This window comes from Argiope bruennichi, chromosome 11 (genome assembly GCF_947563725.1).
Source record: "Argiope bruennichi chromosome 11, qqArgBrue1.1, whole genome shotgun sequence".
NCBI lineage: Eukaryota > Metazoa > Arthropoda > Arachnida > Araneae > Araneidae > Argiope > Argiope bruennichi.
The window spans coordinates 42,516,467-42,533,960 of NC_079161.1; the positions used below are offsets into that span (position 1 = coordinate 42,516,467).

General features: G+C 37.9%; 1 protein-coding gene across 1 annotated transcript; it reads right to left on the minus strand.

The window, feature by feature from the left end:
* Positions 1 to 13,194: 13,194 nt before the first annotated feature.
* On the minus strand, positions 13,195 to 14,274 carry LOC129956543 (uncharacterized). The gene has a single exon (XM_056068468.1). It carries the CDS (start codon positions 14,272 to 14,274, stop codon positions 13,195 to 13,197), a length of 1,080 nt encoding a protein of 359 aa, XP_055924443.1.
* Positions 14,275 to 17,494: the final 3,220 nt, after the last annotated feature.

Genomic DNA, 17,494 nt, shown 5'->3' on the forward strand with positions numbered 1-17,494 from the left:
TTTGTAATAAACGAAATGTAAACAAAATACGAACAGCAATCGGATGCATCCGATAATGATAATTAGAAAGTGTTTTCAAGGCGCTCATGCTATCGGAATAAATGATAAAATTACGCTGAGTAGAAGGCGAGATTTTTTACAGAGCATAAAAAATGGCCACTAACTCAGCCGTAAACACAGAGCAGTAGTTGTGAAGACGATAGCTCACTGTCTCAGATGGAGTTACAATGGCACAACCAACATGTCCATCTGATCTTGAGCCATCCGTGAAAACTGGTATAAAAGAAGAATACTGATGGTGATGATACAGAAAGAGTTGTTGGTATGGTATGGTATGGTATGGTATGATATGCTTTTTCGGCACAAGGTCCAATTTAGGACAAGCTGCGCCATTCACAAGGATTTTTAAACAGTTCCATTATAAAATGTGTAGATAAAAGAAAGATGCATTCTAAAACGTCAAAAGTTAAGAAGATATACGATATATAATGATTTGACACAAGAATCAAAATAAATCTCAATTTTAAATACTATGAAAAAAACCAATGGCTTTTAAAAAGTCAAAAAGTTTTGAGTGAGGTTTCTCACCCACTAAGTCCTGTAAATTTAAAATGGGCGAATGGAAGTAAGTTAAACGATCAGAAGTAAAATTAGGGCATTGAGTAAGAATGTGTGCAATTGAATTGACTACTCCACAGTTCGTACAATGAGGGACTCGTTCACCAAACAGTAAATGTCTATGTGTATATCTTGTGTGCCGAATGCGTAGACGAATTAATTTTACATCTGCGCATCGATTTTGTAAAACTGACCACATATTTATTTTTGGTTGAATAGCATGTAGTTTGTTATCAACCTGCGTGTCCCAAACTTTCTGCCACTCCTCATAGATATATCGTTTGATATATCCCGAACTATCACAGAAGGGAACACGAAATTCAAGAGGAATTGAAGCGAATTTTGCAGCCTGATCTGCAAGCTCATTGCCATAGATTCCAACGTGACTTGGTACCCAGCAGAAAACTACGTCGAAGTCTCTTTTCATCAGTACTGACAGTTGTTCCATGATTTGTGCAACAATCGGATGACAAGAATAATCAAAATTTTGCAATTGTTTCAAAACGCTCATGTTGTCGGTATATATGCAAAATTTACGAGAGTCAGATGAGGAAATACTTTGTAGCGCAAATAAAATAGCAGTTGCTTCTGCCGTATACACTGAGCAATATTTGGGGAGAGTATGGTTATAAGTAGCGTTATCTGAAATAACACCGAAACCGACATGATTCATTGTTTTTGAACCATCAGTAAAGATTGTTTTATAGTTGTTATACTGGGCACGATGTTCAAGGAATATTCGCTGAAGCGAGTGTGCATCAATATGAGATTTTTTGAAATCAAGGAATGGGTTTATATGAGCAATACATGGTGTATTCCAGGGAGGAAAGCAGAAATGGTCAATAGATAATATTCTTACTTCGGAAAGTTGTGTGCCAGAAGTGAAAGATTTCATGCGTTCATAAAACGGACGGATAGCTGTCGGACGAGCATTATAAAGTCGTTCTAAGAATTGACTGAGAGTGGTGTAAATTAAAGGATGCTTAGGTATGGATGAAATTTTAAAATAATATTGCAATGACAATTTCTGGCGACGCAGAGAGAGTGGAAGTTGATGGCACGTCACATATAAGCTTTGCACTGGGGATGTGCGGAAAGCTCCAGAGCAAATCCTCAGGGCAGAATGATGGATTGTATCAAGTTTCTTTAAAGCAGTATTGCTGGTAGAGCCATATGCTATACAACCGTAGTCTATTCGAGATAGAATCAGAGCTTCATAAACTCGGAGTAATGATGTCCTATCAGCCCCCCAAGATGTGCTGGAGAGAACCTTCAGAATATTTAGCATTTTCCCACATTTCTTTCGTAGAAAGCAGATGTGAGGATGGAAAGAAAGCTTTCGATCAAAAATTACCCCGAGGAAACGAACTTCTGGGACCACAGGAAGAACTCTGTTGCTTATATAAACTTCTGGTTCAGGGTGAAGACTACGTTTTCTACAAAAATGGACGCAACAACTTTTACTTGATGAAACTTTGTATCCATTCTGATCACACCATTTGACAAGACTATTCACAGCAGTCTGCAGCTGCCTTTCAATCAGTCTCATGTTTGATCCCTGGCAAGAAATTTGTAAATCATCTACATACAATGAAAGAGTTGTTGGAAAATTATCGGAGGAGTTGATGATTTATCGGTTCCAGTGAAGGGATTTAAAAAAGAAAATTGAGGGATATCCCAAGGTGGGAAGCTAAAAGAGTCATGAACTTTAACATGAACATCGTTAAGATTCGAATCGCATAGTATTAATTTAGTTCTCTCACTGAATGGAAGGATGTGAGAGGGACGGGCATCATATAGTTTACGAAGACCAACCGGAAGATACATATGACAAATGGGGTGATTGTGAACGGACTTTATACGGTAATAATATAAAATAGATAAATTCTGACGCCTTAATTGAAGAGGGAGTTGATGGCAAATGACATACAGGCTATTAACCGGAGAAGTGCGAAAGGCTCCGGAACATATTCTTAGAGCAGTATGGTGTATGGTATCTAATCGCCACAAAACTGTTGTACGTGCAGAACCATACACCATGCAACCGTAATCAATGCGGGAAAGGATGACTGCTTGATAAATACGGAGCAGGGAGGTCCGATCGGCACCCCAAGTTGTTCTAGACAGCAGTTTTAAAATATTCAATAACCTCTCACACTTTTTCCGCAAATATAAGACATGCGGAAGTTGAGTTGAGTTGAGTTGCGTTTTATGGCGCAAGAGCCATATTTGACTAAACTGCGCCAAACACTAGATATGCACATTCTTCATATTTTATGTGATAGTAACCAGTTCAGTAAAAGAAAATTTTAAAGTTTAAAGAAAAGAACTTAAATGAGATTATAAATATTTACATCTCTAAGGAACTTAAAAAGGTTTGGATGGGGATTTTCTCCAATCAGTTGGCTTAAGGTAACGTTATTTGTTCCAAATCGGTCGAGTCTATATGTATTAAAATTTTGACACTCTATTAAAATATGCCGCACTGAAAGAATGCATTGACAATGAGAACAAATAGGTGCAGGCTCTGAACAAAGCAAGTGCTTGTGCGTAATTTTTATATGACCGATTCTAAGGCGAGTCAATATTACATCTTGTTTCCTGCTTAAATTAGATGTGTTAATGCGACCGATAAAAGGCCAAAACGCGTGTAATTTATTTGTGAGCTGCTCGTCCCAATTTCTTTGCCATTTTTTATTGATCCAATTCCTAACAGCTTGTAAAGAATCTTTCAGTGGGACAAAGTTTTCCACCGTGAGCGTAGCCGTTTTAGATGCCTTGTCAGCTACCTCATTACCTACAATACCCACATGGCCAGGAATCCAACAAAAAGCAATATACAGACCTTTATTGGTTAAATATTTGTACATTTCTGCACATTTAAGAACCAGAGGATGACTAAGAGGATTGACATTCTTCAGAGCATCGATTGCACTTTTTGAATCTGTATATAAAATAAATTTCCCTCCGAAATAATTCAGTTTAAGTAAAGCTAAATATATACCATATATCTCTGAGGTAAATACTGAGCAAAACTGGTGTAATCTTTCCGATATAGTAACATCTTCTATCACAACTGATGCTCCAACATGATCTTCATTTTTAGAGCCATCAGTAAACACAGGCTCATAGTTTGAAAAGCGATCTCTGTGATCGTAAAATAAATTTTTGTACACGATTTCAGGTGTTGTTGATTTCGGCAAGTGTTCAAACTCATTAATAAAATTTATTTTTAATTCCTCCCAAGGTGGAAGTTCATCATTTTTCTCCAAGATTGGAAAATCGGTAACGTTAAAATTCCTCAAAGTGTCCCCAACTCTGAAGCCGAATGAAGGGATGAACGAACGCTTTAGCGCAAATAATGACCCATATATAGGATTAAGGACTTTATAATGCATCGGGTGAGATGAATCGCTTTTAATTTTAAAAAAAGCATTGAGAGTAAGCCTCTCCCGTCTCAACTCTAATGAAGGTTCATTGCTCATTACATAGATACTTTGAATCGGGGATGTTCTAAATGCTCCCAGACACAGCCGGAGGCCCTGATGATGTATAGTATCGAGAGCGTTCAGGGTAGATTTTGCAGCCGAGCCGTAAATAACGCATCCATAATCGAGTTTTGAACGTATAAGAGCTTTATAAACTCTCATCATAGCAGTGCTTTCGGCTCCATATGATGTCCCCGAAAGTATTTTGATAAGATTTAGAGATTGAATGCACTTTCTTTTTAAGTAATTTATATGAGATTTGAAAGTCAGCTTAGAGTCAAGTATCAGTCCTAAATATTTTGCTTCCTTTACGATAGGAATTGTGCAATCATTCAGTAAAATTTTTGGATCCAAATGGAGTCCACGTCTTCTGCAAAAATGTACGCCATTTGTCTTTTGAGTTGAAATCTGGAATCCATTTTCTCTGCTCCATTGACTGATATTATTCACCGCCTCTTGCAATTTCTTTTCAATATAGACCATATCTGTGCCGGAGCAGTGAATTGCAAGATCATCTACAAAAAGAGAGCCTTTCACGCACGTTGGTAATTGCTTCATGACTCCATTTATTTTAACAATGAATAGGATAACACTAAGAACGCTACCCTGAGGAACACCCTCCTCTTGATAAAAGTTGCGAGATAAAATATTTCCTATTCGGACTTGAAACGTTCTTGTCTTTAAAAAGTTCTTAATAAAAATTGGGAGATTGCCTCTAAAACCAATTTCATAGAGGTCTTTTAAAATTCCGTATCGCCATGTTTTATCATATGCCTTCTCCATGTCAAACAGAATTGAAACAAGGTGTTTTTTACTAACGAAGGCCTCTCGTATAGAAGTTTCTAGTTGTAAAATACTATCCACTGTTCCTCTACCGACTCGGAAACCAGATTGAAAAGGCGACAACCATTTCTTTTTTTCCAGAACATGTATAAGTCTAGAATTTACCATCCTTTCCAATACCTTGCAAAGACAGCTAGTGAGAGCTATAGGTCGATAACTGCTAGGAGTTTTAGCGTCTTTCCCAGGTTTTAAAACAGGGATTACCATGGCTCTTCTCCAAGAATTGGGGAACTTATGTTCTTTCCATATTCTATTAAATAAAATTAAAAGGTTATGCATGGACGTCTCAGTTAGATGAGTGAGCATGAGGAGATTGATCTTATCAGGACCAGCAGAAGTAGCATGCGATCTACTCAAAGCGCGTTTGAGTTCATTAAGATAAAAATCAGAATTATATTCTTCGTCTGTAACGGTATTAAAATTTATACCTTGTCTCTCTTCATTTGTCTTGAATAAAATAAAATCTGGCGAATATGAATTCGCACTAGAAACAGCAGCAAAAGTTTCTCCTAATGTGTTCGCAATCTCTTTAATATCTGTTACGACTTGTCCATTGTAATTCAAAAAGGATACTACTGGGCTATCATATCTACCAGATAGTTTTCTTATCTTGTCCCACAGCTTTTTTGATGATATTTGATTATTTATGGAGTTAATGAAATTTTGCCAAGATTTCCTTTTACTTACGCGTTTGACTCTTCTAAAGTTTGCACCAGCCAATTTAAAAGCAATTAGGTTAGATGTGGTCGGATAGCGTCGAAAGTTTCCCCAAGCTTTCTTTAGTTCTTTCATAGTAATTCGGCATTCTTCATTCCACCAGGGTTTCCATATTTTTGGTGTTTTCCCTGATGTTTTAGGAATAGTTATATCTGCTGCTTGAATAATTAAATTTGTAACTTTGTCGACTGCGTCTTCTATGCTATAATCTTGTACCATTTCCAATGTTATTGTAGCAAGTTGTGAAAATAGTGTCCAGTTTGCTTTCTGAAATATGAATTTCTTCGGTCTTTCAGGATATCTAATGTCATCATCTATGTAATTTAATATGATCGGGAAATGATCACTGTTATACAAGTCGTCTTCTGTATTGAAATTCCATTTGATGACTAAAGAAGGGGAGCAAAGAGCTAAATCAAGTGTGTGGAACGTCCGAGTTGGTTGATGAAAATATGTTTGGTTATTATTATTTAATAAACAGATACAGTGGTCATCAATTAGAGTTTCTATTTGTTTCCCTCTTATATTAATATCTGGACTGCCCCATATTGGGTTATGGCCGTTGAGATCCCCAAGAAGAAAGAACGGTTCAGGTAATTGATCTATTAATTCATCTAATTCCTGTTGAGTGCAAATATAATTAGGTGGGAGGTAAATAAAACAAACAGTAACAAGGACATCAATCTGCAGCTGAATTGCCAATGCTTGTATCTCGCCATTTAATGGTATCTGTATAAAGGGAAAATCTTTTGAGATTAGAATTGCTACACCAGCTGAAGCTCTTGCGCCTTGAGTGTAATCTTTCCTTATTATGTTGTAATATTTAATATTAATAACATCGTCAGGAGAAAGACAAGTTTCCTGTAATCCGAGGCAAATGGGCTGGTATTTATTTAAAAGCGATTTAATATCATCAGAGTGGGACTTTAAACCACGGCAATTCCACGAAATAAGTTTAAGTGCCATAAAAGCTTATTTTTTCTTTGATGTATTTAAAGTCTCTTCTACCCCGTCAGTGAACATCACGTCATCATCAGATGGGTGAATTTTAAAATCATCAGTATCGTCATCTTCGTCAATTCTTGATTGTTTTAAAAAATCTTGTTTAGTAAGTGTACGTTTTTTAATGGAATCTCTTATTTTTCCGTCCAAGTTATTTTTCATTGTCTGTATTCGAGACTTCCTCATAGCTTTTGTTTCTTTGAAAAGTTTTAACGTTCTTTTGGGTGTTTCTACTTTTTTATTGTTGGTTGTAGGTATACGAGATGTTTTGTTATGAGTAATGTTACCACTGTTTAATTGAATAGTGGGTGGTATTTTTAAGGCATTATTGTCATTTAGATTTCCTAAGTTAGTTTCCTTTTGGTTTTTTTGGTCATTTACTTTAGATATATTTGGAGGTCCAGTTTTGTTTTGTATTATTTCTTTTCCAGGATCATTGGATCTATTGTGATTAGCTGAATATTGCCTAGATGAAGGCATTGGGTTATTATCAGATGATATTTCTGTTTGTGGTGCTGTTTTATTTGAACAATACGGGCAGGTTTTGGCCGCAGAAGAATATGACACTCCAATAGTCGGTGTCCTGGAAATTACAATTTTTCGTGCTTCGGCAAAAGAAATATTTTTATTGACTTTTATTGTTTGAATTTCCTTTTCTTCGATCCATCTAGGGCATTTCCGAGTATAAGATGGATGGTCACCTTTGCAATTAATACATTTCGGGATAGAGGAGCAGGATTTACTGTTGTGCCCAATTTCCGAGCAACGGCCACACGTTTCTTTGCCGCGGCAGGCTGCCATAGAATGCCCGAATCTTTGGCACTTAAAGCATCTTAATGGATTGGGTATATATTTCTTAACGGGGCAGTTTATGTAGGCTATACGAACAGATTTTGGAGGTGTAGGGATATTGAAAGTCAGTATTAGATGTTTAGTTGGAATTATCTGGTTATCACGTTTAATAGATATTCTCTTTACTGATGTTACGTTTTGATCCTGCAAGCATTCAAGAATTTCTTCTTCAGAGTCTGATTGAAATTCAGATTCGGATATTACACCTCGAGAATTATTCAAAGATTTATGAGGAGTGACAGTGACTGCATGTTCTCCAATCGATTTCAATGATTTTAATAATTGTGTTTGTTCCAAGGATTTAAGTTCAATTAGGATGTCACCAATTTTTGTTTTTTTAATAGATTCAACTTCACCAATCATTCCCAAAATGGACTTATGGATCAAAATAGGAGAAACAGTTTTAAAATTACCTTCAATTTTTTTAATAACGAAAAATTTATCAAAATGCAAATGGTGCTCCAAAGGAGAGTTTGACGGACGCATGTCTCCGCCGGGACCGAAGTTTTGGGAACCCATAATTTTTATGTGATGTTCATTCCAGTACGCCCCCACCCACCATGGAGCCCAATAAAGGAAGGCAGTTGCCGGCTCTGGGCTTCTCCAGCCTCGGTACTTACCTTAGGGGTGGTACCGGAATATAGATCTACAAAGACTGCAGACCTAACCCTAGAGCAGTACTTCCTTGTTCCCATAGAAATATACCACCAGCCGATTGACAAGAGCGGGCTCACTCCTGCCGCCCGACTTACGGAGCAGCATGGGCCAAAGAGAACGCAAAGGGACCCCAGGATCCCACTTTGCCCCTAACGGGTCGCCATGCACGGCCAACACATGGGTTTAATGTAAAACTCAAATATCAAACAAAATCCAACATAAATAGAAATGAAATATCAATTCAAATGATACAAAAATGGAAATTAGAAAAATAAAAAGAGAAGGATCGCTAGGGTAACCCGGGGGCGCGACACCCGTATTTACCAAAGACGGTAAACCCCCTGAGAAAAGGAAAGATCCCTGGGTACCTCGGGCTTGGGACACCCGTACTCACCTAAAGAAGGTGAGCCCCTGAGGGGGACATGCGGAAGGAAGGTGAGCTTCCGATCAAGAATCACTCCCAAAAACCGTATTTCATTAACAACTGGAATTGGAATATTCCGAATATGAACATTCGGATCAGGGTGAAGATTTCTTTTTCTGCAGAAATGAACGCATCGGCTCTTCTCCGGCGAAATAGTGTGCCCATTGTTATCGCACCACGATACTAATTTGTTTACAGCAGTTTGTAACTGTCGTTCAATTATATTCATACTACTTCCGTGGCAGGATATTTGTAAATCGTCAACGTAAAGACTGGAATGTACAGATGAAGGTAAATGAGTTAAAATTTGATGAAGATGGACGATAAAAAGTGTGACACTGAGGACACTTCCTTGTGGAACTCCCTCAGCTTGATTAAAATGAGTTGAATAAACGTTTCCAACACGAACTCTAAAAGACCGATTTAATAAGAAGTTCTGTAAAAATATGGGAAGGTTTCCCCTAAAACCAAAGTTAAAAAGTGTTGAGAGTATGCCAAAGCGCCAAGCACGGTCATAAGCCTTCTCAATATCAAAGAATATGGAGACCAGGTAGGTAGGTAGGTAGTTGGGGTTTTTTGGCGCAAAAGCCAAATTTGGCCATACTGCGCCAAGCATATGGTAGTATATAAAACTTGAGATTGAAATGTAATTTATTTTTAAAGCTTCATCAATTCAATAAAAATATGGATATAAAAGTTTTAAAACCTAATTAGCACAAAAGTAATATTCAGAATTCCAGCGAATGAAATTGCACAAAATCTTATTCAGCAACAAAATTTAAAAATTTAAACACAAATTCAATGGAACTATCAATATAAGAAAATGCCCAAATACATGAAAATAAGAAGCCAATAAAAAGTTGCAAAATAAACAAAGAGTGCAATTGAAAAAGGATAAAGTTTATCTAAGATGACGATTTATCAGATACATGTAAAAAAGCGAATAGCTTTTAAAAAGTTAAAAATATTTGGGTGGTGTTTTTCACCCACCAAGTCCTGCATAGTTAGAGACGATGACTGGAAAAACAACTCGCGATGTGATTTAAAATCAGGACATTCAATAAGAATGTGTTTCACAGTAAAATCTATACTGCATGTAGGACACATGGGTTTCCTGTCTCCACAAATGAGATGTTTATGAGTTAGACGTGTATGTCCTATACGGAGGCGGGTCAATTTAACATCCAACCCCCGTACAGGGAGTACAGGCCATAATCCAATGAAAGATTTAATGGTATGCAATTTGTTGTCAACTTGCTCATTCCAGTTTGCCTGCCAAGTGGAGTAAAGATGACAAAGAAAAAACTTCTTCGCATCACAGTAAGGAATATTTTGTGAAAGAAATGAAGAAGCAGCTTTTGCAGCACAGTCTGCTGCCTCATTCCCAGAAATGCCCGAGTGACTCGGTACCCAACAAAATAAAATATTAAATGTCTTATTTCGAAGAAGGACTAAAGTATTTAGAATTTCTAAGGCGACAGGATGCATTTGATTGTCAGGATGGGAGAGCGTCTCTAAAGCACTCATACTGTCGGTATAAATAATGAAGCTGCGATAAGTAGACATCGAAATTTCCTGAAGGGCAGAGGAAATTGCCATTAGTTCCGCAGTAAAAACAGAAGAACAGGTATGTAAACGATAGCTCAGTGTACCAGATGGAAGTACAATGCCAAATCCGACATGTCCATCTGATTTCGAGCCATCTGTAAAAACTGGAATGAAAGATGAATACTGACAGCGATGATAGAGAAATATCTGTTGAAAAACCACAGATGCTGTTGTGGATTTATCATATCCAGAAAATGGATTTAAAAAGGAAAATTCTGGCATATCCCATGGGGCAAAACAAAAGACATTTGTAGACATAATTGTTAAAGTCCGAGTCCTGCAAAAGCTTTTTCATTCTCATACTGAACGGTTGAATGCAGGAGGATCGAGCATCATAAATTCTCCTAAGACTTGCTGGAAGTGTTAATTCTGATATAGGGTGCTTTGAGAGAGACTGCGTTCGGAAGTAATACAAGGCGGCAATTTTTTTACGCCTTAAGTAGAGAGGTAGTTGATAACAAATATTGTATAAACTTTCTATGGGGGATGTTCGAAAGGCACCAGAGCAGATTCTTAATGCAGAATGATGGATAGTATCCAGTCTGCGCAAAACACTAGGACGTGCGGATCCATACACCATGCATCCGTAATCGATACGGGAAAGAATGACTGCCTCGTAAATACGGATTAGGGAGGCTCGATCTGCTCCCCAAGAAGTTCTGGAGAGAACTTTTAAGATGTTCAAGGTTCTCTCGCATTTCCTTCGCAAGTACAAAACATGCGAGATGAAGGTGAGTTTGCGATCAAATACGACCTCCAAAAAACGTATTTCATCAACAACTGGAATAGCATGGCTACGAATATAAATATTAGGTTCCGAGTGAAAATTACGTTTTCTGCAAAAATGGAGGCACCGACTTTTCACTGGAGAGATGGTGTGCCCATTTTCATCACACCATGTTACTAGTTTGTTAACTGCATTTTGAAGCTGTCTTTCAATTAAATGCATATTACTTCCTTGGCATGAAATCTGGAGATCGTCAACGTAGAGGCTTCCATGAACAGTTGATGGTAATTGATTTAAAATTTGACTTATATGAACAATAAAAAGAGTGACACTGAGGACACTTCCCTGAGGAACACCCTCAGATTGAATAAAATTGTTAGAATAAAAGTTCCCCATTCGAACTCTAAAAGTGCGATATGACAAAAAGTTTTTTATAAAAATGGGCAAATTTCCTCTAAAACCGAGATTGAAAAGTGTTAAAAGTATACCATACCGCCATGCACGGTCATAAGCTTTCTCAATATCGAAGAATATGGAGACAAGGTGGTTCCTCCTTACAAATGCGTTGCGAATTTGGGTTTCCAGTAAAACGAGGTTATCAAAAGTAGATCGACCTCGACGGAAACCACTCTGCAACGGGGAGATGCATCCTTGTTTCTCCAATTCGTATACGAGACGTGCATTAATCATCCGCTCAAAAGTCTTGCATAGACAGTTTGTCAGAGCTATTGGTGTGTAGTTCAGAGGGTTTCCTGAATCCTTGCCAGGTTTTAAGATGGGGATCACAATAGCTTCCCGCCATTGTGCAGGGTACGTCTGCTCAATCCAAATCCTGTTAAATAATCTTAACAGGTTGCAAAGGGAAGTTTTACTCAAATGGCGAAGCATGTTGTAAGTGATACCATCAGGTCCCGGGCTTGTATTATGGGCTCGAGACAAGGCTGTTTCCAATTCCGACATCCTAAATTCAGAGTTGTATGGGAAGTTTCTTCTTGCATTAAAACGCAATGGCAACCGTTCAGCGCGATTCTTAATTGCCTTAAATTCTATACTATAAGAACCAATTGCGGAAACTTGTGCAAATGCTTGGCCGAGAATATTGGCAACGTCTAATGGGGATGAATACGATGTACTTCCTGTATTTAAAATAGGAATGGCAGATTCACGATAAATCCCATTAGCGGCCTTGACCTTATTCCACAACATTTTACTTGGAGTCGAAGATGTAATGGACGAGACAAAATTAATCCAGGATTCCCTCTGACTACGACGACGTATACGACGTGCAAGGACCTTGGCTCTTTTAAAAGCGACTAAGTTCTCCGTCGTTGGGTACCTCCTAAATTTGTTCCAAAGTCTCTTTTGGTTCTTGTAACTATCGCGGCAAGCTTCATTCCACCACGGTCTGCGAAATTTTCTCAGACGTGGGGAACTCTTTGGAATGGTGGCATTTGCGGCATTTATTATGCTATCAACGACATGTTGTACTGCTTCAGTGATGTCGCAAGTATTGATCATGTTCTCTGTGATTTGTGCTAAAAGTTTGAAAGTATACCAGTCTGCCCGCTGGAATAGAAAACGTCGAGGACAAGATGTCATACCGTCTCTATCAGCATGGGAGACCATAACAGGGAAGTGGTCACTATTATAAAGGTCCTCACTTACGGCAAAAGTCAGCAACGGCATGAGCTCAGGAGAACATATGGCCAAATCAATACTGTGAAAGCTGCGTGTGGGCGCATGAAAGTATGTCTTCTCATCATTATTGAGCAGACAGAGACAGTTATTAATAATAAACTGTTCAATCTGCCGCCCACGAGAGTTTGTACTATCTGCACCCCACAATGTACTATGGCCGTTGAAATCACCAAGCAAAATAAAAGGCGAAGGAAGTTGCTCCAATAAATTATCGAGATCCTGTTGAGAAATGGCTTCATTGGGCGGTAGATAAATACAGCAGACTGTGACCAAAGCTCGTGTGTGAACTTGCACAGCCACAGCCTGCAGAGTAGTATGCAAAGTGAGAGGTGTGCTCGGATAAAGATTTGAGGTAAAAATACATACACCTCCAGAAACATGATGACCATCATCTGCGTCTTTCCGCACACAGTTGAAACCACGCAATTTGACAGGAATATCAGATGTCAAAAAGGTTTCCTGAACACCAATGCAGACAGGATGAAATTTGTTAATAATTGTCTTGATGTCAAGTAATTTGGAGCGAAGGCCGCGACAGTTCCATGAAAGGAAAGTACCCATTAAGAGGTTCTTTTGGTTTTATAGGTATTGGAGACGGTGTTTGAGTGTTGCGAGACATCGTTGCAACTCATTTCTTCATCCTCTTCTTCAGACGGATGAAGCGCGATGAGTTCAGGACTTTTGGGTGCTTCAACAAAAATAGATGTCAAGTCCTTATGGACTATGCCCTGCGTCGCAAGTCCCAAGGCGACGGATTTCTGACCTTTAGACAATTTCAACTTAGAAGGCAAACTTGTTTTTGAGAGGCCACGTTTAGAAAGCTTCAACTTCAGGGAATTTTGAGATTTTGATTTTGTTAAGGCCTTTTCAGGTCTACGAATTTCTGAAGTGGTGTTGGTGTTTGATTCAGAATCGGAATCCGATGTTTTTGTATTTGTTTTAGAATGGCTAGGATTTTTGAGACAATTCTGGCACGTACAGTTTACGCAAAATGATTTCTGTACAGCGGAGGCATAACTCAGACCAGGAGTTGGTGTTTGAGATAAAATTTTCTTTCTGGCTTCAGGGTAAGATAAGGCTTCTTTTATTTTCACTGTAATGATTTTTTTCTCAAGTGTCCAGCGTTCGCACGATCTAGAAAATGAAGTGTGACTGCCACCACAGTTTACGCACTTCTCAGGTGCGGAACATTGCTGACCATCGTGCCCTTTCTCAGCACAGCGGGCGCAAGTGAGAGTCCCGCGGCAGTTGGCCTTAGAATGGCCGAAACGCTGACACTGAAAACATCTCAACGGGTTAGGGATATAATGTCTCACTGGTAATCTAATGTAGCCTGCATAAATAAATTCTGGTAAACTTGGACTATGGAAAGTGAGTATATAATGTTTAGTGGGGAGGATTTGGCCATCCCGCCGTATAGAGATCTGTTGTACATTGGTGACACCTTGATGTTTTAGTTCTGCAGATATTTCTTCAAGGGGAACATTAAACAATTCCCCGCAGGTTATAACGCCTTTAGAATAATTTAATGACTTGTGTGAACTGACTGTAATGGGAATGGTAGCTAAAGCTTTCAATTTTAATATTTGCTGGGCTTGCTTTTTTGAATTCACTTCAACCAGCAAGTCGCCAGAACGCATTTTTCGGATTTTTTTTGGATTTTTTGGATTTTATTGGCACAAGAGCCATGGTATTGACTAAGCTGCGCCAAACTGTATTTAATTTAGGATTAAAAATATAATTTCAACTTTAAAAAGCAATGTAAAAAAAAAGAATGAAAAAGATGAAGATTACTTAAATATGGGGGTAAAAACCTACTGATTTCAAAAAAGCAAAAAGATTAGCATGTGGTATTCTATCAAGCAAATGTGAAAGTGTGGAGTTGTTAAAATAATATAAACGTTGGGTACTAAAATTTGGACATTCACTGAGAATATGGTAAACAGACATGGTGCAATTGCATTGAGAGCACATTGGTGCCGCTTCTCCAAAAAGTAGATGGCGATGGGTGAATCTGGTATGACCTATCCGCAAACGGGTTAAGATAGTGTCTGCTTTTCTATTTGGAAGACATGGCCAATGTTCAACACGAGGTTTAACCCTATGAAGTTTGTTTTCTGTTAACAGATCCCATTGAGTCTGCCATTTTGAGAGGTAGAGCAAAGTTATGTGTTTTTTAAAATCACTCACAGGGATACTAATATTTGCTGTAGAAGTAGCCGATTTGGCGGCACTGTCCGCCTTCTCGTTGCCCCCAATACCTACATGAGAAGGCACCCAACATAATAAAATAGTAAATCCACGAGAGGAAAGTCTATTAAATAGGTTTAAAATCTTTAAGATCAAAGGATGATTTTTAGAATGAGGATGAGATGATTTTAGAGACTGTAAAACACTTAATGAATCTGTGTAAATTATATATTTATCTTGCAGACAGTCGGATATTTTTTCTAGGGCAAATAGAATAGCAGTTATCTCCGCTGTGAAAACTGAACAAGAAGGATTGATTTTAAACGAGAAGACTGCGTTTTGGAAAACCACAGCAATTGAGACACTATCATATGTTTTTGATCCATCTGTGTATATTGCAATATAATCATTATAGTGATGCCTATGTTCATTAAAAATTTTTCTATAAATAGAATCTGTAGTGTCAGATTTGGTAAACCCTTCAAATGGATTTAAGTATTGTATATTAGGAATTGCCCATGGAGGAAAAATGTTGTCCACTTGCGGTGTTGCCTGCAGGTGAAGTAGATTTAGGTCCTTGAGAATATTATGAATTCTAGTAAAATATACAGGTATAAAAAATTTTCGTGCTTCTTGTATTCGAGTTAAGAATGGCCGGAGTTTAAAATTATGGAAAGGGTGTTGTGTATTTGATTTAGTTCTAAAATAATAGTGCAGAGATAGTATTTCTCGCCTAAATTCAAGGGAAGTCTCAAAGCAATCAACATATAGGCTCTGAACTGGAGAGGTCCTAAAGGCTCCTGAACATAGTCTCAGAGCATTATGTTGAACAGGGTCTAATTTCTGTAAAACTGTTTTTCTGGCTGACCCGTAAATAACACAACCATAATCGAGCTTGGATAGAACGAGAGCTTTGTATATTTTAAGCATGGATGGTCGATCTGCTCCCCAAGCCGTAGTTGACAAAACTTTTATTATGTTTAATGCTTTTTCACATTTTTTACGCAATATTTTTACGTGAGGGAGAAAGGTAGGCTTCTTATCAAAGGTAATACCTAGAAATTTAACTTCATTTTTGAATGGTATAATTATTTCATTTAGTTTTATTTCAGGATCCATGTGTAGATTTCTTTTTCGACAAAAGTGGATACCAGTAGTTTTTGAAGCCGAAATGGTAAAAATATTGGCATTGCACCATTGTGTTATATTATTTACAGCAGTCTGCAACTGTCTCTCTATAAAATTCATATGCATCCCTGTACAGGAGATGTACAGGTCGTCAACATATAAGTAACCTTTCACAGAAGGGGGAAGTTGTTTTAAAATATTATTAATTTTTAAAATAAAAAGAGTCACACTTAAAATACTACCTTGAGGAACTCCCTCTTCCTGAATAAAATAGTCAGAGTATTCAGATTCTACTTTGACACGGAACTTCCTCAATTTTAAAAAATTTTGAATAAAAATGGGTAAGTTGCCCCTTAATCCTAGGTCATGTAAATCCTTTAAAATACCGAATCTCCAGGTCCGATCATACGCCTTTTCAATGTCAAAAAATATCGCAACCAGATGTTTCCTTTGTAAAAAAGCCAGACGAATATCAGTTTCTAGTGCGAGTAGGTTATCAAGAGTACACCGAGATTTCCTAAAACCACTTTGATGAGGATGAAGGAAATGATTAGTCTCCAAATGGTAAACGAGTCTTCCATTAATCATTTTTTCTAAGAGCTTGCATATACAACATGTTAAAGCAATTGGACGGTAATTTTCTGGGTTTTTAGGATCTTTTCCAGGTTTTAATATCGGGATTACTATAGCTTGCTGCCAGAGAGTAGGGAAGTACTGCTCATTCCAAATACGGTTGTACAATAACAGTAAAGCTTTTTGGGATTCGACTGTCAAATTTTTAATCATGGAATAGTTAATATTGTTGGGCCCCGGTGAAGAGTCCCTGGCACTGGCGAGACATGACTGAAATTCGGAGAAAGTAAAATTACAATTATAGGGTAAATCAGCTCGGGAATAAAATTTTAGTTTTTGATCTTCAGCTTTTCTTTTATAATTTAAAATTGGAAGAGGATAATTCTGGCTGCTAGATGTAAGTGCCAAGGTCGAAGCAATAGAATTTGCTATGTCTTGAGTGGATGATAATGTTACTCCATTATGAATTAAAACAGAAGTGTAGCTTGATGTAGAAATACCCGATGCCCTCTTTACCTTTTCCCATAGCTCATGGCTTGAAATCTTAGAGTTGATACTGGATACAAATTTTTGCCATGAAAGCCTTCGTTTTCGACGTTGTATTCTCCTCGAAACTGCTCTAGTCTTTTTAAAATATATAAAGTTCGACGCTGTTGGATATCTTCGGAAGATGCCCCATGCTTTCCGTTGTTCTTTGTATGCTTGTTTGCATTCGTCGTCCCACCAAGGTTTGTTTTGCTTTTTTCGTTTACCGAATGATTTCGGGATTGAATCATTTGCCGCCTCAATTATAACATCAACTATGTAATTTAGTGCATCATCTATGGTGGAGGATTGGATTATATCGGGTTGTATATTAGCTAAAATGGTGAATTTTTGCCAATTTGCTGCATTTAGGATGTATTTGGATGGATGGGAGTGATTGTTCGGGTTGCACCTATTGTCTGAGGCAATCAGAGGGAAATGGTC